This window comes from Calcarisporiella thermophila, assembly GCF_041956535.1.
Source record: "Calcarisporiella thermophila strain CBS 279.70 unplaced genomic scaffold VTP21scaffold_1, whole genome shotgun sequence".
NCBI classification, from domain to species: domain Eukaryota; kingdom Fungi; phylum Calcarisporiellomycota; class Calcarisporiellomycetes; order Calcarisporiellales; family Calcarisporiellaceae; genus Calcarisporiella; species Calcarisporiella thermophila.
Window position 1 is genome coordinate 839,225 of NW_027192191.1, and position 11,734 is coordinate 850,958.

An 11,734-nucleotide genomic window follows, 5' to 3' on the forward strand; every position below is an offset into this window, starting at 1 on the left:
GACATATCAGTGAAAGATTTTTCCAAAAGTAGAAATACTTTTGTAACAACTTGGTAGCGACGAAGAAGAAACAAACAACTGTAGTTTCCCAGTCCTACCTTGTCTTTCACGATGCCGCCAAAAACACGTCAGTCTGCTGCACAAGAACAAACTGAAGAAGATTCGCATAATGAAACTTCGGTTGAAAATCTTTCGCCACAAGTACTGGCAAAGATATTTGAACTGCTGCAAGAACGAACGAATCGGAGCACGTCGCCTGATTCGATGGGTTCAACATCCAAGGTCACAAAGAAAATGCCTAGTGAATTTTCGGGAGACAAATCAAAATCAGCCTCAGCTTGGCCGAAAGGCATTAAGTATTATTTGACAGTCAACGAAATCCCGAAAGAACGCTGGACAACGACCGTAGGATCGTTATTGACCGAGGATGCCATGGATTGGCTTATGCAAACGTGCGAAATAAAACCACATTACATGAATGAGAACCTGGATACGGTCGAGGAGTTTTCAGCAGAGTTCTTGGCGAGATTCGAGTCTAAAGAAAGACAGCTTGATCTGCTTGTTAAGTTTATGAAAATCCGGCAAGTTGGTGATGTAAGGAGCTACATGACCGAGTTAAGCAAGTTTTGGGGCTTATTTCCGTGGATAAACGAGGGACTGCGCATGCCTAAATTCATTGCGGGTCTGAAAGAAGAGACGCAGCAACATGTACTCAACCTATTCCCTAAGAATTTGGAAGAGGCGTTTTCAATTGCAGTCCGCTAGGATGAATCTAAATTCGGTAATAATTCACGTTCGAGAAACCGAAATTACAGAGACCGCAAAGATTCAAGGGCGACGGTTAATGAAAACCAGAACAAGGCGCGTAAACAAAACGGCCAAACCCCAAAGCCTCAGCAGCAAAAGCATGATCAACCGAGCGAAATCCCATATTGTTCTAGCTGCAGACAAAAGGGTCATCATCAGCAAGCATGCCCACATGCAAACCAGAAGGGAAAAGGCAGCAGCTAATGGAAAGTACCGAGGATTCCATTAGCAAAATCGACTCTCTCGGTCTCGAAAAAGATTCCAACTTGACATCCAGCAACAGGCAAAACGGTTTAGACTCAGCGGACATGAATGACCAACCGGAATTTCAGATTAGAATGGTAGTAAAAGGGGAAATTGGTGGTATCCCTGTGCCCATCCTAATTGACGACGGATCAGCCAAATGCTACGTTTCGAAGTGTATTGCAGAGCTCCTTCGGACACATTTGACTACGTCATTATCAAAAGGCGTTATTTTGCTAACGGTACTCACGAAGCAGTAAAATTCAGACTCTATTCGGCCCCGGTGACGATCGGTGACTACGAGGAGAATTTGAGCTTTGACGTGACTGAGTTAGCAGGGCCAGAAGTAGTACTTGGCAAAAATTGGTTGACATATCGCGATGTTAACGTGCACCACCCAACCAACGTTGCAACATTTAAGGTGAACGATAAAGAATATAAGTTCACACACATCGATGATGCTGGAGGAAAAGCACTGCCAGGCATCTCGACCATATCTGCAATGCAGGCAAAGTGGGTACTCAAGAGGGGAGAGCAGTTGTATGCTATGGTAGTAACCGATACAGGGGAACAAAAACAAGTTGATGCGCAGCCTCCGCCTCCTGAGATACAAAGTTTGTTGAATGAATTCAAGGATGTGTTTCCGGAATCATTGCCGGCTGGATTGCCTCCTCAAAGAGAGGTGGATCACCGGATTGAGCTCATCCCAGGCTCAGAACCGCCGGCTAGGGCTCCATACCGAATGAGCCAGCCTGAACTGCAAGAATTGAAGCGACAGATTGATGAATTGCTGGAAAAAGAATTCATCAAACCATCCACATCACCGTATGGTGCATCAGTGCTATTTGCGCCAAAACGTGATGGAACGTTACGACTTTGCACCGATTATCGAGCACTTAACAAGGCAACTATCAAGAACCGATACCCATTGCCGCGCATTGATGATTTGCTGGACCAACATCATGGGGCCAAGTATTTCACGCGCATGGACCTGAGGCAAGGTTATCATTAGATTCGTGTCGCTTCCGAGGACACACACAAGACAGCCTTCAGGACACGTTATGGATCATACGAGTATTTGGTTCTTCCATTTGGATTGTGCAACGCTCCTGCAACGTTCATGAGATTAATGAATGAGACGTTTGCACCTTTTCTGGATGTGTTCTTGTATATTTGGACGACATCCTAATATACAGCAAGAATTACCAGGAACATTTAACACATACCCGAAAAATACTAGAGATCCTGCAAAAGAATAAGCTGTACGCTAAACTACAAAAGTGCGAATTTGCCAAAACGTCGGTGGAATTTTTGGGTCACGTCGTAACAGGAGAGGGGATTGTAACCGACAGTAAAAAGACCGATGCAATCTCGGAATGGCCTACACCCAAGTCGATCACAGAGTTGCGTTCATTCTTGGGTCTTTGCAACTTCTACCTAAGATTTGTCAAAGGGTTCGCCAGTATTGCTGCACCACTGACCAGTGCACTCAGCAACACTACAGATCTTAAGTGGACCTTGGAATGTCAACAAGCTTTTGAGAAACTGAAGAAGGCATTAGTACAAGCACCAGTTTTATCACCACCCAACTATGAAAAAGCTTTTGAGATCTATGCAGACGCGTCAGATTTCGCAGTTGGGGCAGTTTTATGTCAACAATATGAGTGAGAGAGAGTACCGCGACCTATTGCGTTCATGTCAAAGAAACTGACAAAGGCACAATCGCGCTATGCAACACACGACAAGGAATTATTGGCAATCAAAATTGCTTTGGAACGGTGGACGCATTATGTCGGAGGAAGGCAGTTAACAATCTACTCCGACAACGCAAGCCTGGACACAATATTATCACGCCCAAATTTAACAAAACGTCAGACAAGGTGGACAGGGAAATGCAATCTTTTAGACCAACAATAAAATACATCAAGGGCAGATACAACGTAGTAGCTGATGCGTTATCAAGGAGACCAGATCATGCAATTGCTGCAATTAGCACGGCACAAATCGATACTCAATTACTCAACAGGATCAGAGATGGCTATGACAATGATCAGAAGCTGAAACCATTGTACGAATTCCTGAGGAATCAATCAAAACCTCCAAAGGAATGGCGTTATATGGTATCTAAGCATGTCATAACCAATGGACTAGTATACCGGAAGGAAGAGAATGGAAATCGTCCAGTCATTCCAAATGACAACGAAATTCGTCTCCAACTTCTGCAGGAAGCCCATGATACACCAACCGCGGGACATCAAGGGGTTGAGCGTACATACGAGTTAATACGAAGGCATTACCATTGGAAGAAAATGCATCGAACGGTACAGAGATTTGTAAAGTCATGCACAGTTTGCCAGAGGAGTAAAACCGACAACAAAGCACCAGCAGGCCTCTTATAACCCATACAGGTTCCAAATCAACCTTGGCAGTCAGTATCACTCGATTTAATCACTAATATGCTGAGGACACCAAGAGGTTATGATGCAATTCTGGTATTCGTAGATCGACTTACTAAGATGACTCACCTGGTCCCCACATCAAAGACAGCTACAGCAGCAACCATAGCCAGGTTATATTTCGACCATGTGTTCAAGCTTCATGGATTGGCTGAAACGATTATCTCAGATCGCGATCCAAGATTCACAGCTAATTTCTGGAAAGAGTTACATCGACTTTTGGGTACAAAATTGAATTTCAGCACCGCTTTTCACCCACAGTCAGATGGTCAAACTGAGCGTACTAATCAGACTATTGAAAAGATTCTGCGCACTTATGTTCAACAACAATCACCAGAGGAATGAGATCTATGGCTAACACAAGTTGAGTTTGCAATTAACAATGCCACGCAAGCGTCGACAGGACATTCTCCGTTTATGTTAAACAATGGTAGACACCCTCAGTCACCACTGTCTACATTGAGAGGAGGGGAGGATGGAAACAATTCTAAAACTCCCGCAGCGAGTGAGATGGTTACAAAGATACAACATTTAATCCGAGTTGCGACTGATAATATCAAGGAAGCCCAAGAATCACAAGCAAAATACGCGGATCGACACCGTCGTGAGTTGGAGTTCAACGTTGGCGATCGAGTCATGCTGTCAACTGTAAATCTGGATATCCTGGTCAACAATACAGAGTTACCGAGGAAACTAACTGATCCATTTTTTGGACCATATCGAGTCAAAGAAAAGATCTCGCCGGTTAATTATCGACTTGAACTACCAAAAAGTTTTAAGATTCACGATGTGTTTCACGTGTCGCTGTTGAAATCATACACACCTAATCCAGAGGAATTTCAGGGATGAGAAGAGCTACCGCCACCACCTATTGAAACTTCTGAGGGATTAGAATATGAGATTGATCGCATTACAAGAAAACGTGGTAGTGGGAAAAATACCGAATATTACGTTTTGTGGAAAGGTTATCCTATCGAAGAAACATCTTGGGTTACGTTGGAAGATATGACCAACGCCGATGAAGCCATCAAAGAGTTCGAGAGACGGAATAAGTCTTCAAGGAGAGGTCGACCTTCGAAGAGGAGGTGAATGTCATGATGTTAATTTTACCCTCATGACGCTATTAAGGTCTAAGCCATAAATGGCCTAGGATCGTAATACCAATTTTATTAACTGTTATTTTGTATAACATTATTCGATAGTTTGATCTTTAAATAGTCTCTACTATTTGTTTTCTGGTCCTTACTTCTTTTTCTTTGTTCTTTTATTATATTTTATTATATTATTATAGAGGAGTCCAAAAGTAGAAATACTTTTGTAACAACTTTTTGCAACTGAATCATGACACACGCTATGGAAATCATCCGAAATGAAAATATAGCTGACTGTATTAATAAAGATATTTTATTTTAATTAAATATATAAATATATTCTAGATTATTGCTTAGAGTGTACTTTTGTGTCTAGTGTACCCTACTCCTGTTTGCTCCGAATTTGAGAATTTTAGTTTCAAGAAACAAGAAATTCTTTGTTGGCTAAAAATATCGACGAGGGCCTTCAAAGGGAATTAATATTATTTCTCTACTGTATATTTTACATCCGACTTCAACCCTGCCCTCTTATTATTTAATAATAATCGTCTTCATCATAGAGAGTGTACTATGAAATTCCCCTCAATTATATAAAATATATGATTGAGAAAGTACTGTCTACTCCTTTATGTCAGTCAACTTTTGTGTTAAAAGCACCGACTATTGGAGAAATACCCTTTTGAGATATTTGTTTGCTCTTACTCCAAATATATGCTAAATAAATTTAAAGCAATCAAAATTTATTTTAGAGTGATATGATATTTATGAGTTATATATCTCTGAATTACAGAAATTGTTTTTTAGAGACTAAATTAGAGCTACGTGAACAGCAGAATTAGAGTCATATTAAAGGGGCTTGCTTAATCCAAAATAAATATAGAGAGCAGAATGAAATATGCAGATATGATGCGAAGGGACCTCACAAATATCAGCAGCTTGCATCGCATTCTTTATAATTTGTTATACATTGACTACAGGACGGATTGCTTGGATCGTAGTTATTATTACAATCGGAAACAAAGCAGTTATAAAATACGCTATCGCATTGTCCAGCACAGTCCAGAGCTCGGATCAGACGAAACTGGTAAAAGAAGAGTATAGCGATCAAAAGCGACTGCAACAGAGGCTTCATATTTGACAATAATGTTGAAATGACTACTAACAGATAGCAAAAGAGCGCAAAAGAAATATCGATGGCCATTGAAGCAATTATCATATATATATTCAATCAATAGGGAGATCCTTGTTTCTAATTCGCCTAAAACATTTGGGAATACGTGATTACGAAAATTTTCAGACATCGATTTCCTGGTTCAACTACTTGAAATAGACCCTGGCTTAAAACCGTCTTCTGTACCTTTAATTATTTTCACAGATCATCTAGTTCCGTCAACCAGCCACAGCAACCGTTCCAGGGAAATATGTACTATGTTACCAGCAAAATTTACCTGAATACTGTGTATGTATATTTACTGTACATATTTTTGATAGTAAGAGTATTTAAAACGCTTGTAGAATATATTTTAGAGGGAAATGATATAAAATTATTTACAAACAGTATAAAGATTTTAAAACAATGCTTTCTCAACGGCTTCTCTCTTATGGGTTTTTGGAAGCGAATCAACTCCTTTACGCACTAGTTCTTCTTCAATTTCGCCTCGTTTGCACGCGGGCGGAATATTATGGACAATATTAAAGATCAATATGTATAGCCGTTCGATAGATTGCTCATCGAATATTGAGCGACATCCTAAACATACATTTCGAAATATAATTGATGTGAAAATGGGAGATGCTTCGGAATTCTCCACCCACGCGTTCCAAAGAATCTATTTAAAAAAAAGTATAAATGTGTTTAGAGGCTAGATAAAGTGAAATCTTCAGGAATAGAAATAAACCTCGAGAACCCTAGTTAATTGATGCACAACTGTCCCTTCAGCTTTTTGAAGGGATGGTTCTAGCTTCCTTAGTATACAAAATGAACACAAAACCTTGATTGCGAAGCTGACAATTGCCAGGCGTATTCTCCCTAATAACCATAACCTCTGTTAATGACACTCCATTACCTTTTATAATAGAAACAAGCTACCTTCCAAGTCAATGTCTTCGAAGACTGAACTCACGTTAGATGTCAAATCTACGACAGAGAGAATTCCTCTATTGATAAGTTCTCTTACTAAAATCACAAGTAATCTCCAATATTCGTTTGAAACCCGAGTAGTCAGTACGCGACAGAATGCAAGCGGAGCATAGGTGGAAAAAATAGGCCGGATATATGCAATGTGTTGTTCCTGCGCAAGATTCTAATTTATTCAAATTGATAATCTGAATGAGTAGAGGTATGCGAAAGCATGGATGCTGAATTATATACCTGAACAAGGCGAAAACACCATCCTTCAGATATACTACATCCCTCGATGAACGCAAATAGCTGCTGCAGCTGTCTCATTAACAGCTTGCTCCCCTTTGAATCAACCAAGGGTTCAGAAATTGGAGTGAGTCCCTCATCACTGCCACAAAATTCTATCAATTGTGCCGGCACTCTGATTTGGGGGACTAGGAACCCAAACTTATTACTGCATTCATGGAGCAGTGGACATAATAACATTTGTGTACTCCAGTCTATGACAATGTCGTTTGATATGGTTCAGAAAATGTTATAGAGGATTAAAATCAGTAAAGACTTACCAAGATCATTCAATTTATCATAAAATCGTTCAACTGCTAAGTACAATAAGCTGTCCGATATAGTATTGTATTCCGAATTTTTGATCCATCCCATTCCTATACTCATAGTCGCACTCAGAGCTTGCTCTACTAAATCAAGTATTTTCAGGTCAATTGCATTCCGAGCTCGAAGATTGTACAACAAGGACAAATGATAGATAAGCTCTATGGATTGAACGTTAGATAGCCAGCACTGGATTGATTCTTCAATAGGCGACTTTAATGTTGATTCAATAAAGATATTCAATATGTGGAGACAGGCGATCAAAGTAATTTCGCGACCGGGAACATCTAACGTTGCAGGTCGAAGAAAGGGAAGGATGCAATATTCAAGCAGTTCGCGAATATCGAAAAGATTCTCAGAGAAGAGTTCACCAACACTTCCATCATCCAGATTACAAGACGCTGTGTTATTCTAATATGAATTTTATAGTAAATCAAAAGAGAAATATACTATATTCTTTGTATGCACTTACCATTGCAATTGAGCACTGTTTCAATAGACTAATAAAATTAACTATTTCTACCTCCTCTTTCCAAACAGTATCCCCCTCATCCACGTCTTGGAGGATGCTTCGAATCACTTCTATCAACAGAGAATGGCATGTTGTAGTTGGCCGTAGCCAGCACAGTCGACCCATTCGTCTCAAAACGGAAACAATAAATACGGCTTGCCCTTTATTGTGGATGGCAGACTGGACGAGATGAAGTAGTACTTGAAAGGGAGATATTAATGATAGCTATGTGAAATAATATGAAATGTTAAAAATCATAATGGTGATTGTTTCTTCTCATATTTGACAATAGAAATATACCTCGATAAGAGTATCTACAACCGAGTCTTGAGCCGGCTGTGTTATTTCTGTATATGGAATATCCTCTTTTTCCTCATTCTTCGATTCAGCTACGAATTGATTAGATGCAGTGATCAGAGTTCGATTAAAATCAAAAGGCCATATATCAAACGCTCCAAAAGTAGGCTCATCAATCTGTAGTGACCCTTGTCTAATATATAAAGAAAAGGAATAAAATGTTAATCAAGAGATAATTACTGAAAATTTGATTCCAAAACCTGTTATGAAAAGTCCAATCTCTAAAGCGATTTCTATCCTCTATCGATGGAATATTGCGGAAAATTTTTAATAATAATAGAGTGGCGTATTTCTGTTGATATGGAAGAAAAAAATAATGAAAAAAATATTAATTGATTAAAAAGGCAACATGGTGTAAGTGATGTCACTTACAAAACCTTCTTTATGTTCAGCTAATTCCAAGTTTGTTATCAGCTTTATCCTCCAAATGCTCTTATAATATTCACAATAAAGGCCTTCGGAAACTACCGATCTTGCAATTTGCTCCATAACTCTCTCCTCTTTGATTGATGTGCAATAAGAAGAACTAGTGAGGAGGATCTCGTCAAATGATATATTTATATACTATTCACAATATTCACATACCCGACGAATAGGTCAAAAAATTGTACCAGAACCTTCAGCAGCGTTGCGAAACCGACCTCCTCTCGAATTACACACTCGAATACCCACCGAAGCCATTTGCTCGGTGACCATGACTTATTTCTGCTCATGCAACCAGCTGATAACAATGACTTATGATGTTCTAAAGTCCATTGCAGAGAAAAGGGTAAATTTTCATATATCATTTGACATATGGTCATAAAGACGCGTTCTCGTTGGGTTATATCGGTATAATCGAAACTTTCTTCTTCATTCAGCTCAAAAAGACTGTAGAATAGAAACGCAATGAGTAAGTGAAGAATAAATAGAGCGTATTGCTAAATATCACGTACAGAGGTAAGCTCGCAAAGACATTATTGCTTTTAGAAACTCTTCTCATGGAAGTGTTGTGTGCATCTGTCTCAGAAAATAAGTCCTTTTTTCTCAAGCTTATAGACGAATCGATCTCGGTATCTAGTTTATGTTCTAATATTAAAGCATTACTATCTTTCAACCAGTTTATTAGCTGTTCAGAAGCAGTGTCTGTGAATATATAAAATAAGATAAATCAATAGTCTCAAATAATATAAAAAATAAGCTTATAACCTTTTTGATCGATAAGAACGCCTAGATTGGCACAAATATTCTTTAAATGTGGCCACTGATGCGGTTCATGTTCAAGAACACATGCGATGATCTTAAGGGAGATCTATAAGGATATGTAGGGTGATTCTTATATAAAATGCCTAGCAGATAGCATCTCTTACTCGTGGAGGAAGGGTATACAATATTTCAGCCTGTTGATTTTCGAGACCCAGCTTCGCAACAAGATAAAGATATATTCGAGTTTCCAAACAACGCTTTGAGCTGTTGGAATTGTAGAGCATGGAATTTTCGCCTGAATATTAACATTCATGTATGATGATTAACAAATGGATTGCCAATTGTTGTCGAAAATTTTACGAATAGATCTAGGTTACAAAGGATCGATACCTTCTTTTTTTCGCCATGCTAGAAAGAGCATAAGGTGTGCGAAATATCTATTTGTATTGATGTAATCGTCTTCTGCCGTCATAGAACGAATAATCGGCTCCAAAATTGAATATGCGTAGGAACTGATATAAACATTACGTTATCGAAGAGAATAGAACAAGAGACTCAATTAGAACGCTATATAGCGTTTAAATAAAAATAGTATCTTTACCATGCATCTTCAATGTCGCTATTCTCCTCTATTTTTTGAAGGCAAATCTCGAACTCGTTCTAGATAATTAAGTTTCATTTGAATATTAATTCGCATGTGTCTCTGGTCCGAGGCCTATGTGAAGAGATGTACTTACTCTAAATTTGAAACGCCTTGCCATGAAATGTGTATTGGAGAATATATCGCAGAGGGATGATAAATTTTCATTGATTAGCATTTTTTGAGCCACAATCCGGTCACTCTTGAGCTTTCACTAATAATCCCAATTACATAGAAAATCATGAACAGATTATTTGGTACATCGAAACCAAAACAACCGAAGCCAACTCTCAATGACGCTATTTTATCGGTACTATCTTCTCATTAAATTGCATCATCGTTAAAATAATCTGATAAATTGGTAAACTTTTTCAATTTAAGACCGATAGTAGAGTTGATGCTATTGAGGTCAAGATTAAAAAGCTCGAAGCAGAGCTAGCAAAATACAGAGATCAGATGAATAAGATGCGCGAAGGTCCTGGAAAGGTATGACTATCCCATAGGATATACTAAAAGAACTTTCACGCAATTTATATGGCAAATCAAATGAACTCTTTTATGCATATTACAGAATGCTGTCAAATCCAGAGCTTTACGTGTACTGAAACAAAAGCGTCAATATGAAGGTCAACGTGATCAATTATTGCAGCAAGTGGCTAATATGGAGCAAACTCAATTTACTACTGAGAATTTGAAGAACGTTGCAGTGTCGTTTGATGCACTGCGAACAGCAAGCAAAGAGATGAAGAAGCAATATCGTGGGATCGATATCGACAAAATAGATGTAAAACTCTTCTTATTAGAGCTATTCTTTTGTTCTTTATTTTCATCCTCCATTTATTTTCTACTTAGTCGATTCAAGATGAGCTTGAAGATCTTATGGAAAAAGCCAACGATGTTCAAGAAGCACTTGGGCGGTCATACGGTGTTCCGGAGGAAATAGACGAGGAAGAGTTGGATGCAGGTAGGTATTTTTTTTTCTTTTCTTCATAATTTTTAATTCATATGCGTTACGAATTGAAGAATTGGATGCTCTTGGGGACGAGTTAAATTTTGAAGAGGAAGAGATGCCTTCCTATTTACAAGAGCCTGAGATGCCAGAGGCGCCTAGTGGTGTGACAGCAGAGTCAGAAACGAAAGAGGTATATAGCGATAATCGCCGGGATTTTGTAATATTCTTGGTAAATAACTATGAAATTCCTTACATAGGGTGTTAAAGTGGATGAATTCGGTCTACCAGTTGCTGCCGATTAATTGCAATTGATCGCATGTGTATTTTTTTTTTTTTGGTATCTTTGATTTTCTCCTTTAGCCAATATACTCGCATCTCCTATTATCTACTATGGCAACATTGCTATAGTATTCTTGTAAATTTTAGTCAGTATTACACTCCATACATTTCACTCACAATTTATTAAATCAGGAACATAATACAAGCTAATGCTCTAATCAAGGAATAAGCTGGGAAATGTTTCCTTATGATAGTCGGTACGGTAAAATACAATAGTAGGGTGAGGCGATTCTCGCGTTTAATTTAAGAAATGCTGACGTAACGCGATTTCAACAAAAAAAAAAAAAAACGCGACTCGTATTTTAAATGGGCTCCAAATGGCTTTTTAAAAATCTGGTTTAAAAACTATACTATATCTCTATTCTTAATTTGTAATTTCCCGTTAGTGATTATTGTCTTTTACCTTCTTGTCTATTATTCAA

At 38.6% G+C, this 11,734-nt stretch overlaps 7 protein-coding genes across 7 annotated transcripts; 6 read left to right on the forward strand and 1 right to left on the reverse strand.

Annotated features, from left to right (window-relative positions):
• Positions 1-111: 111 nt before the first annotated feature.
• Positions 112-765, forward strand: VTP21DRAFT_360 (uncharacterized protein; the record flags this gene model as incomplete). The annotated part of the gene is made up of 1 exon (XM_069393920.1): positions 112-765. The coding sequence occupies one exon, from the start codon at positions 112-114 to the stop codon at positions 763-765; it is 654 nt and encodes a 217-aa protein (XP_069256739.1).
• Positions 766-1,210: 445 nt separating this feature from the next.
• On the forward strand, positions 1,211-2,062 carry VTP21DRAFT_361 (uncharacterized protein; the record flags this gene model as incomplete). The annotated part of the gene is made up of 1 exon (XM_069393931.1): positions 1,211-2,062. The coding sequence occupies one exon, from the start codon at positions 1,211-1,213 to the stop codon at positions 2,060-2,062; it is 852 nt and encodes a 283-aa protein (XP_069256740.1).
• An 880-nt stretch (positions 2,063-2,942) lies between these two features.
• VTP21DRAFT_362 (uncharacterized protein) lies at positions 2,943-3,449 on the forward strand (the record flags this gene model as incomplete). Its single annotated transcript, XM_069393942.1, has 1 exon — positions 2,943-3,449. One exon carries the CDS (start codon positions 2,943-2,945, stop codon positions 3,447-3,449), a length of 507 nt encoding a protein of 168 aa, XP_069256741.1.
• A 57-nt stretch (positions 3,450-3,506) lies between these two features.
• VTP21DRAFT_363 (uncharacterized protein) lies at positions 3,507-3,851 on the forward strand (the record flags this gene model as incomplete). Its single annotated transcript, XM_069393953.1, has 1 exon — positions 3,507-3,851. The coding sequence occupies one exon, from the start codon at positions 3,507-3,509 to the stop codon at positions 3,849-3,851; it is 345 nt and encodes a 114-aa protein (XP_069256742.1).
• A 165-nt stretch (positions 3,852-4,016) lies between these two features.
• VTP21DRAFT_364 (uncharacterized protein) lies at positions 4,017-4,355 on the forward strand (the record flags this gene model as incomplete). The annotated part of the gene is made up of 1 exon (XM_069393964.1): positions 4,017-4,355. The coding sequence occupies one exon, from the start codon at positions 4,017-4,019 to the stop codon at positions 4,353-4,355; it is 339 nt and encodes a 112-aa protein (XP_069256743.1).
• A 1,810-nt stretch (positions 4,356-6,165) lies between these two features.
• On the reverse strand, positions 6,166-10,142 carry VTP21DRAFT_365 (uncharacterized protein; the record flags this gene model as incomplete). The annotated part of the gene is made up of 16 exons (XM_069393975.1): positions 6,166-6,426; positions 6,496-6,626; positions 6,687-6,900; positions 6,969-7,219; positions 7,286-7,739; positions 7,801-8,064; positions 8,140-8,329; positions 8,397-8,488; positions 8,569-8,722; positions 8,782-9,066; positions 9,132-9,321; positions 9,385-9,487; positions 9,546-9,676; positions 9,772-9,893; positions 9,983-10,041; positions 10,119-10,142. 16 exons carry the CDS (start codon positions 10,140-10,142, stop codon positions 6,166-6,168), a joined length of 2,925 nt encoding a protein of 974 aa, XP_069256744.1.
• Positions 10,143-10,262: 120 nt separating this feature from the next.
• On the forward strand, positions 10,263-11,275 carry VTP21DRAFT_366 (uncharacterized protein; the record flags this gene model as incomplete). The annotated part of the gene is made up of 6 exons (XM_069393986.1): positions 10,263-10,331; positions 10,403-10,507; positions 10,593-10,805; positions 10,874-10,985; positions 11,045-11,163; positions 11,231-11,275. The coding sequence occupies 6 exons, from the start codon at positions 10,263-10,265 to the stop codon at positions 11,273-11,275; spliced, it is 663 nt and encodes a 220-aa protein (XP_069256745.1).
• Positions 11,276-11,734: the final 459 nt, after the last annotated feature.